Here is a 19,798-nt window from a genome sequence, read left to right on the forward strand (position 1 = left end):
ATATTTAAAGAATAAAGTCAATATATTTTGAGAATAAAGTTGTAATATTTAGTGAATAAAGTCTAAATATTAAGAGAATAAAATTTAAATTTTGCAAATAAAGTTGAAAAATTTAGAGAATAAAAACGAATATTTCAAGAATAAAGTTGAAATATTTTGAGAATAAAGTTGAAATATTTTGAGAATAAAGTTGAAATATTTTGAGAATAAAGTTGAAATATTTTGAGAATAAAGTTGAAATATTTTGAGAATAAAGTTGAAATATTTTGAGAATAAAGTTGTAATATTTAGTGAATAAAGTCTAAATATTACGAGAATAAAGTTGAAATTTTGCGAATAAAGTTGAACAATTTAAAGAATAAAAACTAATATTTTAAGAATAAAGTCTAAATATTTCAAGAATAAAGTCTAAATATTTCAAGAATAAAGTCTAAATATTTCAAGAATAAGGTTGAAATATTTTGAGAATAAAGTCGAAATATTATTAGACTAAAGTCTAAATGTTTCGAGAATAATGTCATGCAATTAAAGTTAAAAAGATTAAAGTTATAATATTTTGAGAGTATATTCTAGCCAATTGAGCATGCAAATAGCCCAAACTAAGAGCACTGGGAGACATTCCAGAGTCTCAGCTTTCAAATTCTGTCAGTTTTGTAGCGAAATACAAACAGTATGTCGTATAATAATGTGTTTCTCACGCTTTTTAATGTGGCGTGACAGATCGCTGTATTTGCTTTAGTTTAAGGAGTGTTTGAGTCATATTTGAGAATTCATATATTTTGAATGAAGTTGATGAGTGTTTTTGATACCACTCTATTTCTTTCAGCTCGTACGACTGTCTCCTGGATGATCCATTTGAGCTGAAGTGGCCCAAACTCACGGAGCTTCCCGGGATAAACTACTCAATGGATGAGCAGTGCCGCTTTGATTTCGGCGTGGGGTATAAGATGTGCACCGCTGTGAGTCCACAAGCATCTTTCTGTCTCTATATTTACCTCTGATCCTGTGAATATAGACTCAAGTTTAAGCAGTTTAAGATGAGATGCGCCTCTGGGGAGCCAAATCAAGAGAAACAAATAGCATTTTGATGATATCGCATATGATTCTGAGTTTGACGCTCTCTCTTCCTCCAGTTCCGGACGTATGACCCGTGTAAGCAGCTGTGGTGCAGCCATCCTGACAATCAGTACTTCTGTAAGACCAAAAAGGGCCCACCGGTCGACGGAACAGAGTGTGCACCGGGAAAGGTGAGACTGACAACACAATCAAACAATTGAATGAAAAAGGTATATCACCTTTACACAACCTTTTATAATACACACAACCTTGAGAAAAAGCCTGTATGTTCAGTTCCCTCAAACTGACCTTGCTTTGGAGAAATCAGCTTTTGGAAAATGTCAAACTCACATCAGACTTTGACAACCAGCTATTTGTACTTGGAACAAAACCGACCATTATCTAAATCCGTAAATTACTTTGCAAGCATGTTTGCAAGCATCAGGCTTTCGTCTGTGACAACTGATCATATTTTCATTTGCAAATGACTTACTATTGCTCATAACAAAAACAACTAATATTTAATCTCTTACTTGAATAAAAACCACTAATATTTAATCTCTTTATTGAACAATAGCCATTGATATACTAATCTCATACTTTAACAATAACAGTTGATCATTTAATTTAATTGAACAACAGCCATTGATATTTTAATTTTATAATTGAACAATAGCCACTGATATTTGCTTTCGTAACTGAACTATAGCACTGTTTTTTTAAAATCTTGTAATTGAACAATATCCATTAATATTTAAATTTTGTAATTTGAGCAATAGCATTGATATTTTAATTTCATAATTGAACAATAGCCACTGATATTTCATTTCTTAATTGAACATTAGCATTAATATTTAAATTTTGTAATTGAACAACAGCAATTGATATTTTAATTTCATAATTGAACAATAGCCACTGATATTTAATTTCTTAATTGAACAAAAGCCATTAATATTTCAATTTCCTAATTGAACAATAGCATTGATATTTTAATTTCATAATTTAACAGTAGCCATTGACATTTACTTTTGTAATTGAACAATAGCACTTCTTTAATCTTATAATTGAACAATAGCATTAATATTTACATTTTGTAATTGAACAATAGCCATTGATATTTCATTTCTTAATTAAACAGACATTAATATTTTAATTTCATAATTGAACAATAAACATTGATATTTAATTTCTTAATTGAACAAAAGCCATTAATATTTCAATTTCCTAATTGAACAATAGCATTGATATTTTAATTTCATAATTGAACAGTAGCCATTGATATTTACTTTTGTAATTGAACAATAGCACTTCTTTAATCTTATAATTGAACAATAGCCATTAATATTTACATTTTGTAATTGAACAGTAGCCATTGATATTTAATTTCATAATTGAACAATAGCCATTGATATTTAAATTCATAATTGAACAATAACCATTTATATTTAATTTCTTAATTGAATAATAGCCATTGATATCTAATTTCTTAATTAAACAGACATTAATATTTTAATTACATAATTGAACAATAGCCATTGATATTTCATTTAATTGAACAACAGCCATTAATATTTTAATTTCATAATTGAATAATAGCCATTTGATATTTCATTTCATAATTGAACAATAGACATTGATATTTCATTTCTTAATTAAAAAGACATTAATATTTTAATTTCATAATTGAACAATAGACATTGATATTTTAATTGCGTAATTGAACAATATTGTTATTTAATTTCTTAATTGAACAACAGCAATTGATATTTTAATTTCATAATTGAACAATAGCCACTGATATTTCATTTCTTAATGGAACAATCTCTCGTATGGCAGCTAATATGGTTATATGCTTAGGACACAGTGTTCAGGTATAGCAATGGTTGTGGGTTAGTGATACTAGTGAATTTGTGTGTGTGTTGCAGTGGTGTTTTAAAGGTCACTGCATCTGGAGGTCGTCCCATCAGCCCTATGGTCACGACGGAGGCTGGAGTTCGTGGGGGAAGTTTGGCTCGTGCTCTCGTACCTGCGGAGGAGGCGTTCGGTCCCGCAACCGCCAGTGCAACAACCCTGTGTAGGTTACAGACCTAATTAAACCAGCTCATACATGAATAAAACGGCTCTGTTATTCACTTCCTCTCTGTCTCTGCAGTCCTGCGTACGGAGGTCGTGATTGTCCAGGTTCCACGTTAGATTATCAGGTGTGTAACACAGAGGACTGTCCTGGCCCGTACGAGGACTTCAGAGCGCAGCAGTGTGTCCAGCGCAGCAACAAATACCACAATAACATCAAACACACGTGGCTGCCGTATGAACACCCTGATGGTGAGAGAAACGCTGTTAAATACATTTTTTCACTTTATATTTTAATATAATAATATCTAAAGTGTTTATATTAATATATTGTCAAACCAAAAATTATTCAGACACTAGATATAATTATATATATATATATAGTATGCATTTGTGATTATCAAGATGAATTTATTCTGACACAGTTTAACTCTGAGTTCTGGTCATATTTTATGGTGTCTATTCAAGTGGGTTTGACTATATGTATTTATATATGCATTCTATGGGATTGATTTCCTGGAACAGGGATTCCCAAACATCTTTGTCACCTATGCATCTTGAAATAATTGAAAAAAAGCAATAATTTTGATATTTTGACAACACATTGTATACGTGTCTGATGTCTGTTAATGGTCACATGAGGTTCAGGTAAATAAATAAAATGTTAAAATACTTTAAAATAAAATTAAATATTAAAATATAGTCATATTCAATCTTTAATATTATTGAAATATTAAGAATTTGAACAAGTCTTTTTGTAGGCTTTAATTTCAATAGCTTTCTTTTATTGTTTAAAAGAAATCTAGATTAATCTAGATTAAAATGGCTAATTTGAATTCTGCCGAAGGCATTCAGAATATGTGTGCTACCCAAATAATGACTAAAAGTAAGTCTTTGAGAAGCAGGTGGCACATTAGACCAGGGGCTCATCTCCTTTTTCCAAAATGCATCACAAACTGTTTGACAATTGCATTTACAACACAATTAACTATACAAACTTGTGTAACCAACTATTCCTACACTGCACTGCATGTACATAGTCTTCGGTTAAACTGCGTTGCTTTTTAGAAGCGTCAATTCAGTTGTTGCATATAGTTTAATGTCTTTATTTCGGGATTATCAAAGGAAATTATAACTCTTAATTACTATAATTATAACTATATATAAATTTTTTTTTTTTTTTTTTGTGATATTTGATTATATTTGAACATAATTTAATAAAATACACTACCGGTCAAAAGTTTGGGGTCAGTAAATTTTTCTTCTTCTTCTTTTTTTTTTTTTTTTGAAAGAAATTAATACTTTTATTCACCGAGGGTGTGTTAAATTGATAAAAGGTGATAGCAAATACTTACATTGTTAGAAAATATTTATATTTTGAATAAATGCTGTTCTTTTGAGCTTTTTATTCATCAAAGAATCCTAAAAAAAATATCACAATTTCTAAATAAATACTTTGCAGGGCAACTGTTGCAATATATAATCCAATATAGATCATTCTAAAAATAAATCAGTATATTACAATGATTTCTGAAGGATCATGTGACACTTAAGACTGAAGTAATGGCTGATGAGAATTCAGCTTTGCATCACATGAATAAATGAAATTTTAAAGTATATTACAATAGAAACCATTATTTTATATTGTAATAACATTTCGCAATATTACAGTTTTTTTCTATATTTTTGATTAAATAAATGCAGCACTGATGAGCATAGGAGACTTTCTTTAAAAACATTACAACTCTTACTGACCCCAAACTTTTGACCGGTAGTGTACCTCCACCAATTAAAAGCTTGGGGTCAATAATTTTTTTTAAAGACATTATTACTTTTATTCACCAAGGACTCAGTAAATTGATCAAAAGTGACAGTAAAATATTTATAATGTTACAAATTATTTCTATTTCAAATAAATGCAGTTCTTTTCTACCTTCTATTCATCTCTGTATCCTGAAAAATAAAATGCATCACAGTTGTATACAAAAATATCATTATCATATAATATTGATAATAATCATTTCTCATTTCTTGAGCGACAAATCAGCATATTAGAATGATTTCTGAAGAATAATGTGACACTGAATACTGAAGTAATGATGCTGAAAATTCATCTTTGATCACTGGAATAAATTATATTTGAACAGATATTCACATAGAAAACAGCTATTTTACATTGTAATAATATATCACATTTTACTATATTTTTGATCTTCAGAAGAGACTTTTTTTTTTTCTTTAAAACAACTTACTGACCCCAAACTTTGAATGCTACTGTAAAATTCTAACAAAAACATTTATTTTTCTCTGGTGTTCTAAATATTTCAAAAAATATCTGGGGTATTTCTGCCACTTTTGATGTCTGGTTCATTTCTGCCTCTAATGCGCTGTGAATTCAGTCTGTTTAAAAATCAGGTCTCGCTGTGACCCTAAAACGGCACTGAGTGGGACGCGGGAACACAATGTTCCTGGCAGAAACCTGACAGAAAATAAGGAACCTGTGAGAAACACAGACAGAGGAAAAGAGAGACTTGAAGTGAAAAACACTCTATGCATCCACATACACATGTACACAGCAAAGGCATTAATTAACATCACGCCTCACTGTTGAGCGAGGCTGACTCTCATTGTGCTTCTTTTTAGCATATTCTGTGTTGATGTGAGTCACGACTCACCTTGACACATTTTTCTTTTCTACATCTCCCATCTGCATTTCATGAGCTGTGAACTTTTGGCAGCAAATACTGTAAGTGGTCATTTAGCAGACACTTTTATTCACAGCAGGACTTCAATTACACAGACAGACCCTGTGAAATGACTCTGTTAGTTCATGTCTGCTGCTCATCTGTGCATTTGCAGTCACTGTTATGTAAGCTGAAGACTGTTGGCCTTTATATGAAGAGATGAGCCCTTTGATGCCAGTATGTACTTCAGCACATGGTTATATATAGTCTTCAAGGGCGAGATGTTGACGTCTGGTGGCTGTTTGTGTATTTCAGAAGCTCATAAGTGCGAGTTAAGCTGCCGCTCTAAAGAAACGGGTGAAGTCGTCTTCATGAACCAGGTGATGCATGATGGGACGCGCTGCAGTTACACGGATCCGCTCAGCGTCTGCGCTCGAGGAGAGTGTCTGGTGAGAATCATATGCACATCCCTGCTGAAAAAAACAGCTAAAACCAGCCTAGGCTGGTTGGCTGGTCTTAGCTGGTTTAAGCTGGAAATGGCTGGTTTTAGCTGGTGGTTTCCCAGCCTGACCAGCTAAGACCAGCCTGACCAGCCTGGCCAGGCTGGAAAAATGGCCAAAACCCCTCTAAAACCAGCCTGCCTCCCAGCTATGACCAGCTAAAACCAGGCTGGTTGACCAGCTAAAACCAGCCAACCAGCCTAGGCTGGTTTTAGCTGTTTTTTCACCAAGATTCACAGATAAATATAAAGTTCAAAAGAACAGCATTTTTTAAAAATAGAAATCATTTGTAACATTAGAAATGTCTTTAATGTCACTTTTAGCTAATTTAATGCATTCTTGCAGAATTTAAGTATATAGTACATAAAGTATATACACTGCTGCTCAAAAGTTTGGGATCAATAAGATTTTTAATGCTTTTTTTTTTTTTAAGTATATTATGCTCATCAAAGTTCCATTTGGTCAAAAATACAAAAAATATTATTGTAATTCCAAATAAGTTTTTTTATTTTAATATACTTTTAAAACAGAATTTATTTCTGTGATGCGAAGGTGAATTTTCATCAGCCATTACTCCAGTCTTCAGTGTCACATGATCCTTCAGAAATCATTCTAATATACTGATTTATTGCTTTTGTTATCAATGTTGGAAACTGCTTTTTTGGAACCTGTGGTACTTTTTTCAGGATTCTTTGATGAATAAAACGTTAAAAAGAACATAATTTATTCAAAATATAAATCTTTTCTAACAATGTAAGTCTTTACTATCACTTTTTATCAATTTAACACACTCTTGCTGAATAAAAGTATTAATTTCTTTCAAAAAGAGGAACAAAAATTACAAACCCCAAACTTTGAACGATATTTGAAATAAATGCTGTTATTTTTAATGTTTTATTTATTAAAGAATCCTAAAAAAAGTATCACAGGTTGCAAAAAAAAATTAAGCAGCATATTAGAATGATTTTTGAAGGATCACGTGACACTGAAGACCGCCGTAATGATGCTGAAAATTCAGCTTTGCATCACAGGAATAAATTATATTTTAAAGTATATTCAAATAGAAAACCACTAAATTAAATTGCATTAACATTTCACAATAGTACAGTTTTTTTCTGTATTTTTAATCAAATAAACGCAGCTTTGATGAGCAGAACAGTCTCATTTAAAAAGCATTAAAATCTTACTGATCCCCAACTTTTGGGTGGCAGTGTGTGTATTTATATTTATATAAAATACATGACTGCAACAAGTCTATAAATGTTTTTGAACAAACATTAAAACATACTTTACAAATAAATGTAGTCACAGTGATTCAACCTCAGACTGACCACAGAGTCACACTATTGATTCAGCTTCACTTCAATGTGTCTGACCTGTTTCTATTAAGTATGAATGATTGAATCCCTCCTGTCTGTCTGTTTTGATCAGCACGTCGGCTGCGATAAGGAGGTGGGTTCGTACAAACAGGAGGATAAATGCGGCGTCTGCGAGGGAGACAATTCGCACTGCCGAACCGTCAAACTCACGCTCACCAAAACCCCGAAGAAGACAGGTACAAACTCACACAGAGAGCAAACACTGGAGATCAGACAAACCTGGCGAAACCATGTTTCATTATTTACTACAGTAGTGTACATTTCAATTTTTCTCCCTGGCCTAAAAACACACATGCGGCAAACACAAGTCCAATTCATAGTTCACTTTAGTTTCTTTTTCGTTTCTTTTTTTTTTGAATCCCTGAACTCATGTTCAACTCCTGCTGAGAGCCTGATGTGTCAGAAAATAGCAAGTATTTTGACTAAAGGCATTAGTGCAAAGTTTTTTTTACTAACTGAAATAAAATACACTGATAAATATATTGATAAAATATCTAAAATATTTAAAAGTGGTTTCAATCAAACTAAAAATAAAGTATAAATATTAGATAGAAAAATAAACAAAATGAAAATGAGAAATGAAAAAAAAATTAAACGGAGCTAATAAAATTACATCAACTAATAATATATATAAAACAAGTGTAGTTGCACACTTTGTAGTATACAGACTTTAAAGAATGGCAAATAACAATGTTGTTAGCTAAAAATATTACAAATATTTTTATTAAATTCATTAATAAGTTTCATTAATACTGTGTAAAGTTATGAAATTAAAGTTAGTTACCAAAGGAAAATTTACATTTTTCGTTGGTAACTGAAATAAAATATACTGATTAAAAATATTTAGAAGTGGTTTCAATAAAACTAAAAAATAAAGTGTAAATATTAGATGGAAAAACTTAAACTAAATGAAAATTTAAAAAAATAAATAAATAACCCTAACCTCTAAAATGACAAAATAAAATACATTAAAAATAATAAAAATATTGTATTATATATATAATTAAATGAAATTTAGTTACCAAATTTGTAAAAAAAAAAAAAAAAAAAAAATTTAAGAGTGGTTTCAATAAAACTAATATGTTGTAAATATTAGATAAAAAAATGTACTTAAAAAATAAAAAAAATTAAAATTAATAAATGAAACTAAATTAAATTAATACTAAAAAAAAAATAAAAAAAAATAAAATTCTAAAAACAAGTGTAGTTCTTAATCCACTCCAAATGTTTTTTTGTTCCGATAATGAGAATTTGTGGTAAATTGTGTTTTATTTTTATAAAAAAAAATCGGCCTTCATTTGCTTCATGCATAATATCACTTATGATTTTATGATAAAATATTAGCAAGACCTTTTTCTTTGTAAGGTTCGTAAATTGGTTTATTGAACATGTAAAACACCTCTGGCCAAACGTAAAGATCAGCAGTGTACTCTCTGTGTGTCATATTTCACAAAAGCAATTTCACTTAGATTTTTTTTTTTTTTTTGGCACAGTAGTAAGAATTTGTGTGGTAAAATGTGTTTTATTATAATGCAAATAAGTGCAAAAATGTATTTGTGTTAAAATAGGCCTCATTTGCTTTATGCAAAATACAGTTTATGATTTTTGCATGAAATCTGATTGAAATATTGGGCTGTTTATTGCTCTGTTCGTTAGGTTTGCTGAAGATGTTTGATATTCCTGCTGGCGCGCGGCACATTGTGATCGAGGAGAATGAAACGTCGCCTCACGTAATTGGTGAGTTTGTACCTTTGCTTCTTTCGGAATCAATGCTTTTCTCCAGCGGCACAAACCCAGGGCAGCCATGCATCCTATTGAGACCAATTACTGCCTTCCCATCATGCTTTGCGTGCCGCTTTATACTCCCCAGCAGCTCCCAGCTTGTCTTAAGCAGGTTTTCTAATGGTTATGTATGTATTTCTTTCTTTTTCTGTTCTTTTCTTTGTTTTGAATCCCTGAGCTCATGTTCAATTCCTGCCGAGAGCCTGGTTTACTAATGTGAAGGGCAAAAGATTTTATTATATAACAATAAAACAATATGCTCATGGTGTTCTCTGTGTTGAGAATAGCATATTACTGTTACTATGTAGTATACTATTGTAGTCTATAGACTTTATAGTATGGTATATAGCAGTATTGTTAATTAAAACAAAAGCTATTAAAACATTTTCATTAATAGAGTGTGAAATAAAACTAAATAAAATATAAATATTCCATGAATACTAAATAAAAATAGACATTTTGTCTTGACAACTTGCTGAAATAGAATCGGTTTAAACTGAAGTACTAAATTACTAATATTGAAATAAAAAAAATAATTAAAACTAAATAAAAATTTATTAAAAAAAATATATATTTAAAGAAAAAATATATTAAAAAACATAAAAATGGCTAAAAACGTAAAATGTAAAAACAAAGATAATAATAAAAACTAATATAAGATAATATAAGTATTATTAGATAATAAAGATATTTTACAGACAATTGAATTAAACATTTAAAATGGATCATATAAATATGTTATAATGTGGCATACAGTTTAAAACTTATATCATTGTTTAATGCCTGTTAAAATGATTTTCTCTGGTAATAAACAGAATCCCACAGTCGTATTGAACCCATAATATTCCTCTAAAGATGGTTCTTTTCCCTTCTTTCCCTTCTGTCCGTGCTTGTGTTTCTCAGCCGTTAAAAATCAGGTCACTGGCAGTTTCATCTTGAACTCCAAGGGAGAAGAAGTCACATCCAAGACTTTCATTGAGAATGGTTTGGAGTGGGAATATTCAGTGGCAAACGGCAAAGAATCGCTGAAGACCGTCGGGCCGCTGCACGAAGGCATTGTGGTGCTGGTAAGAGCGGCATAACGCTGCTGGAGTCGGATTGAGTTGATTTGGCAGATGCTGAGTTTGAGTTTGTTCTGAACAGGTCGTCCCGCAGGCTGAGGACACCAAGATCAGTCTGAGCTACAAATACATCATTCATGAAGATCTTCTGCCGGTCATCACCAACAACAACGTGCTGCTGGCCGAGCTGGACACATACGAGTGGGCACTGAAGAGCTGGTCGCAGTGCTCCAAACCCTGCGGCGGAGGTGTGTGAATTATTACAAAAGTTGGGAATAAATAGAAAGTTTCTTCTGCTCACTGAGGCTGCATTTATTTGATCAAAAATACAATGAATACAGTAATATTGTAAAATAACCATTTTCTATTTGAACATATTTTTAAATGTAAATTACTTATGTGATGCAAAGCTTTTAAATGATGAAAAAAAGGGAACTGTCCGTTTTTATTTTGTATTCCATGGCAGAAAAGCAGAATTGAAAAAAATATCTAAACTTCAACGTGAACTTACGAGAAAGAAGTCCTCTTCCAGATGTAAATTCACAACTACAAGAAAAAATTCAGAACTTTGAGATGTAAACTCAGAACTACAAGAAAAAAATCAGAACTTTGAGATATAATCTCAGAACTACAAGAAAAAATTCAGAACTTTGAGATGTAAACTCACAACTACATGAAAAAATTCAGAACTTCGAGATATAAACTCACAACTACAAGAAAAATCAGAACTTCAAGATACAAACTCGCAGCTATGAGAAAAAAGTCAGAACTTTGAGATATAAACTCACAACTACAAGAAAAAAGTCATAACTTCGAGATATAAACTCGCAATTACAAGAAAAATCTGAACTTCGAGATGCAAACTTGCAGTTACTCAAAAAATAACCATGAGATGTAAACTCACAGCTACAAGAAAAAAGTCAGAACTTCGAGATATAAACTCACAACTACAAGAAAAAATTCAGAACTTTGAGATATAATCTCAGAACTACAAGAAAAAATTCAGAACTTTGAGATATAAACTCAAAACTACAAGAAAAAATTCAGAACTTTGAGATATAATCTCAGAACTACAAGAAAAAATTCAGAACTTCGAGATATAAACTCGCAATTACAAGAAAAATCAGAACTTCAAGATACAAACTCGCAGCTATGAGAAAAAAGTCAGAACTTTGAGATATAAACTCACAACTACAAGAAAAAAGTCATAACTTCGAGATATAAACTCGCAATTACAAGAAAAATCTGAACTTCGAGATGCAAACTTGCAGTTACTCAAAAAATAACCATGAGATGTAAACTCACAGCTACAAGAAAAAAGTCAGAACTTCGAGATATAAACTCACAACTACAAGAAAAATCTGAACTTTGAGATATAAACTCGCAATTACAAGAAAAATCAGAACTTCAAGATACAAACTCGCAGCTATGAGAAAAAAAGTCAGAACTTTGAGATATAAACTCACAACTACAAGAAAAAAGTCAGAACTTCGAGATGTAAACTCACAATTACAAGAAAAATCTGAACTTCGAGATGCAAACGTGCGACTACAAGAAAAAAGTCAGACCTTAGAGATGTAAACTCGCAGATACAAGAAGATAGTCAGAACTTCACGCTGTAAACTCGCAATTGTGCAAAAAAGTCAAAATTAAGAGATGTAAACTTCAGACCTAAAAAGGTCTGAATTGTGAGATGTAATAGTCACAATCAGGGCTCTGAACCGGTTCAAGAAACGAAAACGAAAAACGAAAACAAATGACATTGAACAGGAACAAAAACAAAATCAATTTTAATCGCTGGCTGTTTCATGTGCAAAGGTATGTTTAGGTTTAAGTTATTGTAGCCTAATTAAAACTTGTAGTTTAAGTAGGCTATAGATTGACTTTTTTTTTTTATAAAATATTTTGCTGAAGCCCATCCAGTTTTTCCAGTAGCCTGTTTGGTACATTATAATTTAAGTTGTTGATCTGTTGTGTTAAATGTAAAAAAAAAAATCTGTTGTTGTTTTATAATGTTACAGTGCATTACGTTTTCTTTTACTTTTATGCATTAAATGTAAAATCATAACTATCTGGAGTTCTGTTTTGTTTGAGTGAAAATAGCCTATCATGCAGGATGTGTGTGGTCAGGATGTTAAGCGGATGGTCTTGAAGGGGCTTATTCGCTATAGTATTATCAAACAAGAAAATTGTTTTTTAAAAATTATTAGCGCATTTGTAACGAGTTTCCAGGTGAACTCGTTTACTTTCGGTTTTAAAGACAAGAAGTTCAAATGACACGAACACGGAATTTGGTTTAATCATTTGTAAACATAAAGCCAAATATGTTATTAAAAGGCACACACTATCTATCTATCTATCTATCTATCTATCTATCTATCTATCTATCTATCTATCTATCTATCTATCTATCTATCTATCTATCTATCTATCTATCTATCTATCTATCGCGCCATGTAGTAAAATAACGTTTATTAACCGGTATTTTTTCTAGAAAACCGTTTTCGGAATGTATTGTTTAATGAGGAACGCAAGAACAGAAACGTTATAATATCGATTCTGCTCGGAGTGAACCGAATGGATTTTTTTTTTTTTTTTTTTCGTTTTTAAGCCCTGATCACAATTACCATTTTTATTCCATGGCAGAAACAAATTTCCATACATGTTACTGTATTTTTGATCAAAATAATTAATGCAAAAATTAAAAAAAATTAATTATCCCAAATGTTTGACTGCTTGTGTATAAATCCTAGTATTGTACTATAAGTGCTAATGCAGGCATGTTCCTTAGGTGTCCAGTACACTAAATACGGCTGTCGGAGGAAGAGCGATGGCCGTTTGGTTCACAGGAACTTCTGCGAGGTCAATAAGAAGCCCAAACCCATCCGGAAACGCTGTAACACCAACAGCTGCAGCCAGCCCACGTAAGTCCTGCACCAATATTATAAGCTCACCTGAGACCTGAAAGAAGTCTAACCGAGGCGTTTGTGTGTTTAGGTGGGTTGTGGAGGAGTGGGGTCCCTGCAGCAAATCCTGCGGGAAGCTGGGATATCAGACTCGTGTCGTCCAGTGCATGCAGCCGCTCCAGAACGGCACCAACAGATCCGTTCACACCAAATACTGCACTGAGGAGCGTCCCGAGACCCGCAGAGCCTGTAACACCAGTGCCTGCCCGTCCCAGTGGAGAACTGGAGCCTGGTCACAGGTGAGGCTTTATTCACACCTTATACAAACGATTTGGTGCCTAAAACACCTTTACACTGCAAAAAATGCTTTTCTTACTTATATTTTTTGTCTTGTTTCCAGCCAAAATATCTAAAAATTCTTAAATCAAGAAGGATTTTCTAGACAAGTAAAAAATATTAAGTGCGTCTTTGCTTGAAGCAAACAAAATAATCTGCCAATGGAGTAAGAAAAATAATACCCCATTGGCAGATTATATTGCTTGTTCTAAGCAAAAACTGAAAATATTTTTTAAATGATTCAAAATGAATAGAATAGGTTTAAATTGAAGTACTAAATTACTAATACTGAAATAAAAAAAATAATTAAAACTAAGTAGAAATTTTAAAAAAGTTAATTTTGCTAAAACTTTATAGTATGGTATAATTAAACTCATTAATACTCATGTAAAAAATACATGTATGTTTATTATGTCTAATTTATTACGTTTATTGTATTATTATTCGTATTTTCGGAAACTTTTATACATACATACACATGTAAATATATGAAATAGCTTTTGTAATGTATGAAATATATATTATAACAAAATATAAAAATAAAAGCTAATTTGATACATATAAATATAGTGTATGTATATATAATGTATATAAAATAGAATATATATATATAGATAGATAGATAGATAGATAGATAGATAGATAGATAGATAGATAGATAGATATAGTGTGAAATAAAACTAAAATAAAATATAAGTATTACATGAAAACTAAATAAAAATAGAAATTTTGTCTTGACAACTGGAATAGAATAGGTTTAAAATGAAGTACTAAATTACTAATACTGAAATAAAAAAATAATTAAAACTAAATAGAAATTTAGAAATTTGCTAAAACTTTATAGTATGGTATTATAGCAGTATTGTTAATTAATACAAAAACTATTAAAAACAGTTTAATAAATACATTTCATTAATGCACTATAGTGTGAAATAAAACTAAAATATAAATATTACATGAAAACTAAATAAAAATAAAAATTTTGTCTTGACAACTTAATTAAGATTAATTTATTAAGAAAAGGATTTTTTACACTGCAAAAAAAGCTTTTCTTACTTAGATGTTTGGTCTTGTTTCCAGCCAAAATATCTAAAAATTCTTAAATCAATTAAGTGCGTTTTTTCTTGAAACAAGCTAAATAATCTGCCAATGGGGTAAGAAAAATAACCATGTTTTCTGTTTGAAATAAGATTTTTTTTGCTTACCCCACTGGCAGATTATTTTTCTTGTTCTAAGAAAAAACTCACTTAATTTTGACTTTTGTCTGAAAACAAGAAAATAATTTTAACTTGCCTTGAAAATTCCTTCATTATCTTGAAACAAGACAAAAAATCTAAGTAAGGAAATTAAATAAATTAATTAAATATTCATTTCTAAAAATATTTTGATTTCTAGTATTTTAATTTTTTACGTAAGACAAATATAAAATGCACATACAAATACACTACTACTTTAAATAATTTGCATTTAAGATTTCTAGTTGAAAAGTTTCTTCGTTGTTTTTGCAATACATTTCAATAAATTAAATTCAAATTATTTTAATTGTTAAATGCTAAACAGTTGTGGTTCTACATGCAAAGATAATTTTAAAGTGGTAATATTTGTTATTATCATTCCACAGTAAGCTGTGTGTTTAATGTGATCAAGAATGTGTCAGTAAAACACCAATTCAGGTTTCCTCATGCATTCATCTGAATGATCTGTATGTGTAAAAATGTTTGTGTTTCCTCTCTGAATGTGATGTGTTTCCTGTAGTGTTCGGTGAGTTGTGGTGATGGGATCCGGCAGCGGCAGGTCATCTGCAGACCGTCTGAGGGCAGCTCAGGACAGTGTGACGGAGACAAACCTGAATCTGTGTCCATCTGCAAGCTTCCTCCCTGCACAGGTGAAACAAATACTGACTGTCAGCACAAACACGAGAGACGCGATCATTTGAGACGCTGCTCATCAGGAGGAGTTTAATGAGAGCAAGCAGCTCCCGGTTCAGTTTTCTGACTGTAGTGTTGACTCAGTTTATATTTATTTAATTATATATTTTATAATTAAAATATTTTCAGTTAGCTTTTCAGTTTTAAGAAACATACAGTCATTCAGAAATGTGTTTTTGTGTCTTTTTTTGTCCCAGGAGAGCCACCTTTACCCAGTCCCACTAATGATTTACTGGAGAATTTCACCATGATAGAGAAAAAACTACTGGAAAACACTCTGGATAAAGCCTCTAGTACGTAATGTGTCAATACAGATTAACTGCATTTATTTGACCAGCATTTTTTATTATTATTATTATTATTATTAGTAGTAGTATAAAATTATTAAAATTAATTATTATTTTTTAATTATTCCTGTTTTATTGTGTTTAATTGTTAAATTATTAAATTGTAAATAAAATCTTTTATTAGTGTTATTAATTACTGTATATTTAATACTCATTAAAATAAAATTAATATGTAATTTATTACATTTATTTTAGTGTATTTTATTTTTCCTGTGTTATTTTATGTGTAACTTTATTAATTATCAAACTAATTTATTATACTGAAAAATCTTTTATTAATGTTATTAATTACTGTATATTTAAATTTAAAAGAGTGCTTATCAAAATATAATATCATTTATTTTAGTGTATTTTATTAAGTACAGAAACCTGTGAATTATTGTGGAATACAGTGTCCCACAAAACTTCAGCTTTATTGGCTTGATTGAAGTATTGAAGTCATTATTTGGCCAGACTTTCAAAAGTTCAGACATGTTTATATAAAATTTGATTAATATAATTAATATATTAATATATGGAATGTCTTACGTTTATTTTATTTTTCCTGTGTTATTTTATGTGTAATTGTATCCATTATTAAATTAATTTATTATACAGAACAATCTTTTATTAATGTTATTAATTACTGTATAATTAAACTCATAAATACTCTTGTAAAAATAAATGCATGTTCATTATGTCTAATTTATTACATTTACTTTATTGTATTTTTAGTATTCCTATTTTCTGAATTTTTTTACACACACACACATGTAATAGCTTTTGTAATGTATGAATCATGTTACAACAAAATATAAAAATAAAAGCCATTTGAAATATATAAATATTGTATATATAATGTATATAAAACTTAAAATTGGAGACCAACTGAAAGTATTAGTATTAAAAGTTTAGTATTAAATTTACTAAAATTAAAAATGTATTAATTTTTTCATGATTGTTTTACATTTTATAACAATATATTTATTGTTTCTGTCCTAAAATGTGACCCAGGACCACAAAACCAGTCTTAAGTAGCACATTTGTATCAATAGCCAAAAATACATTGTGTCAAAATTATACATTTTTCTTTTATGCCAATAATCATTAGGATATTAAGTAAAGATCATGTTCCATGAAGATAGGTTGTACATTTCCTTCCATAAAAATACAAAACGTAATTTTTGATTAGTAATATGCATTGCTAAGAAATGAATTTAAACAACTTTTCTCAGTATTTAGATTTTTTTGGCCAAATATTGTCCTATCCTAACCAATAAATCAATAGAAAGCTTATTTATTCAGCTTTTAGATGATGTACATATCTCAATTTAGAAAAAATGGACCCTTATGACTGGGTTACAAATGTCTTCTATCCATCTTTCCTAATTGGTTCTCGTCTGTCTCCTCCAGATGAGCCGTGTCTGGGTGATAAGTCCATCTTCTGTCAGATGGAGGTTCTGGCACGCTACTGCTCCATCCCTGGTTATCATAAGCTCTGCTGCGAGTCCTGTAACAGGAAGTCGGGTTTCAGTACGCTTTCTCCAGACGTTCATCCTCCCTTCTCATGGCTTCCGGATTTCACCTTCCCTCCTCTGCTTCAAACGAATCCCGATCCGACGCAGCAGACGCAGACGCAGACGCAGACACACTCTCAGACTCAGACGTCTATACCTCCGTCTACAGCGGCTCCACTCATCCAGACCACTAAAGCAGCTACCAAGAGACCGCGGCCCACTTCCTGGAGCCCGACCGCCGCCACAAGCCCTAAAGCTGCTGAGAGCACGTCCTCTTTAGAGTCCGTCACCTCACCTCTACCTCCAGCGGCGGGCGTCACCGCCACACGCCCCACCGCCCAGACGCCCAGCAGGGAATCAGACGGACTCCAGATCCAGAACGCCACTGAGAACTCGCTCGCCACGACCCGCGGAACCAGGGACTCGCCGGTCACATGATCACTAACCAATCAGACAGCAGCTACTGGTTACCTCAGAACGAACCCACGTCACCCACAGGTCCGCTGCACTTCCCACAATCCTCTGTTTCGTGAGCGGAAACGGGAGAAATGATAAAAGGTGCTGATGAAATGCAGTGGCTTCCGGCTCAATCCGTGTTGTTTTGTGTGTTCAGGACTACTAGATCAGTTTTTAGTGTGTTTGTGGCTGTATTTGCTCATGTAGATCATAGCAGTGTTATTTTTGAGTCTAGCTGCGTACGTTTGCTTTGTAACGCTGATGTGGTTTTGTGATTGATTAGTAAAAATCCTACGAGTTTCACTTTGTAAAATCCCCCAATGACCAAGGATGAATAATACATTGATTTCAAAGTACAGTAATTGACATAATTACGCTATTTCCCCCCTCCCCCCCAAAAAAATTTATTTTGCCATTTGGTGCCGTTAATTCCAGAAATGATTCATTATCGTGGAATACAGTGACCCACAATGCACTTGAGCTTTATTGGCTTGATAATAATTGCAGCTGGGTTTTAGTCTCTATTGAAGTCAGTATTTAAACAGGCTTTTAAAAGTTCAGATATTTTTATAGAAAATTTGATTAGGAAAGCAAAACAATAATTATGTTAAAGTTTTAGAATTTTTATATCATTTATTTTTGAAGCAATCATATATAATGTATAAGATTGTTTCAAAAATAAATGATATAAAATTTCTAAAACTTTAATCAAAATTGGCAAGTAACTGAAATAATAAAATGTATTAATTTAATAAAATTATTAAAATTTACACTGACATAAAAATGAAAAAGAAAGCACACATACAGACATAAAATACCTTTTGTAATATATGAATTATATTATATCAATATGAAAATGAACACATATATAAATGCATATATAAAAATACATACATATATAGAGAGAGAGAGAGAGAGAGAGAGAGAGATAGAAATAAACTTAAAAAATCTAAATTGGCAAGTGACTGAAATTTTAGGTTGAAGTATTAAAATTACCAAAATTAACACAAAAGAAAATGAAAATATAAACACACATTATATATATATAAACAGATAATGTTTTTAAAAATTTTACATATGTAAAAAAAATATATATAACAGCTTTTGTTATTATAGTTATATTAATAAAAAACTAAAAAAAATCAAAATTGGCAACTAGCTGAAATTTTTTTTTATAATTTTTTTTTTTCCCAAGTTAGCTTTAATTATTATATTTTGATATACATGATATTTTCATATAATATATATATATTATATTTTATATTTTTTTTTATAATACTTCAACTTTTTGATTAGTAATATGCATTTCTAAGAACTTTATTTGGACAACTTTAAAGGCAATTTTTTCTCAATATTTTGATTTTTTTGCACCCTCAAATTCCAGATTTGAAATAGTTGTATTTCCAAATATTGTCCTATCCTAGCTTTGAGATGATGTATAAATCTCAATTTAAAAAAAAATCATATATATATATATATATATATATATATATATATATATATATATATATGATTATTATACTATAATAGTATTTGAATAATACAGCAGCACTGACTTGTTTTCTATTTGGTTCATGGCCATCAATGTAGTCTCATTTTCCTTTTCTTTTTTCCCCTTCATGTTTATGCAGCTAAAGTATTACACAAATGTACTGAAGTGTTACAAAGCAAGTGTACTTGTGTTTCTAGACTCCTCGTGGTGCTCCTGATGTTCAGCCGATGTGACGTCGCTCACCTGTGAAACAACACCAACCACCTCTAACACATCGCCTGCAGTTTGTGTGTTTTTTTCCA

At 31.0% G+C, this 19,798-nt stretch overlaps 1 protein-coding gene across 1 annotated transcript in view; it reads left to right on the forward strand.

Annotated features, from left to right (window-relative positions):
• The window catches only part of adamts14 (ADAM metallopeptidase with thrombospondin type 1 motif, 14), a 99,625-nt gene extending 80,437 nt beyond the window's left edge, over positions 1-19,188 (forward strand). The window contains exons 9-22 of the mRNA XM_073827984.1: positions 827-959; positions 1,134-1,247; positions 2,982-3,130; positions 3,209-3,381; positions 6,129-6,262; positions 7,745-7,868; positions 9,349-9,429; positions 10,378-10,541; positions 10,618-10,783; positions 13,327-13,459; positions 13,533-13,740; positions 15,533-15,662; positions 15,903-15,998; positions 17,445-19,188. Of these exons, the coding sequence (XP_073684085.1) occupies positions 827-959; positions 1,134-1,247; positions 2,982-3,130; positions 3,209-3,381; positions 6,129-6,262; positions 7,745-7,868; positions 9,349-9,429; positions 10,378-10,541; positions 10,618-10,783; positions 13,327-13,459; positions 13,533-13,740; positions 15,533-15,662; positions 15,903-15,998; positions 17,445-17,986 (2,347 nt within the window). The 3' untranslated portion in view covers positions 17,987-19,188. The remainder of the gene's footprint in view (positions 1-826; positions 960-1,133; positions 1,248-2,981; positions 3,131-3,208; positions 3,382-6,128; positions 6,263-7,744; positions 7,869-9,348; positions 9,430-10,377; positions 10,542-10,617; positions 10,784-13,326; positions 13,460-13,532; positions 13,741-15,532; positions 15,663-15,902; positions 15,999-17,444) is intronic.
• The last annotated feature ends 610 nt before the right edge of the window (positions 19,189-19,798 follow it).

Source organism: Garra rufa, chromosome 22, assembly GCF_049309525.1.
Source record: "Garra rufa chromosome 22, GarRuf1.0, whole genome shotgun sequence".
Lineage (NCBI taxonomy): Eukaryota > Metazoa > Chordata > Actinopteri > Cypriniformes > Cyprinidae > Garra > Garra rufa.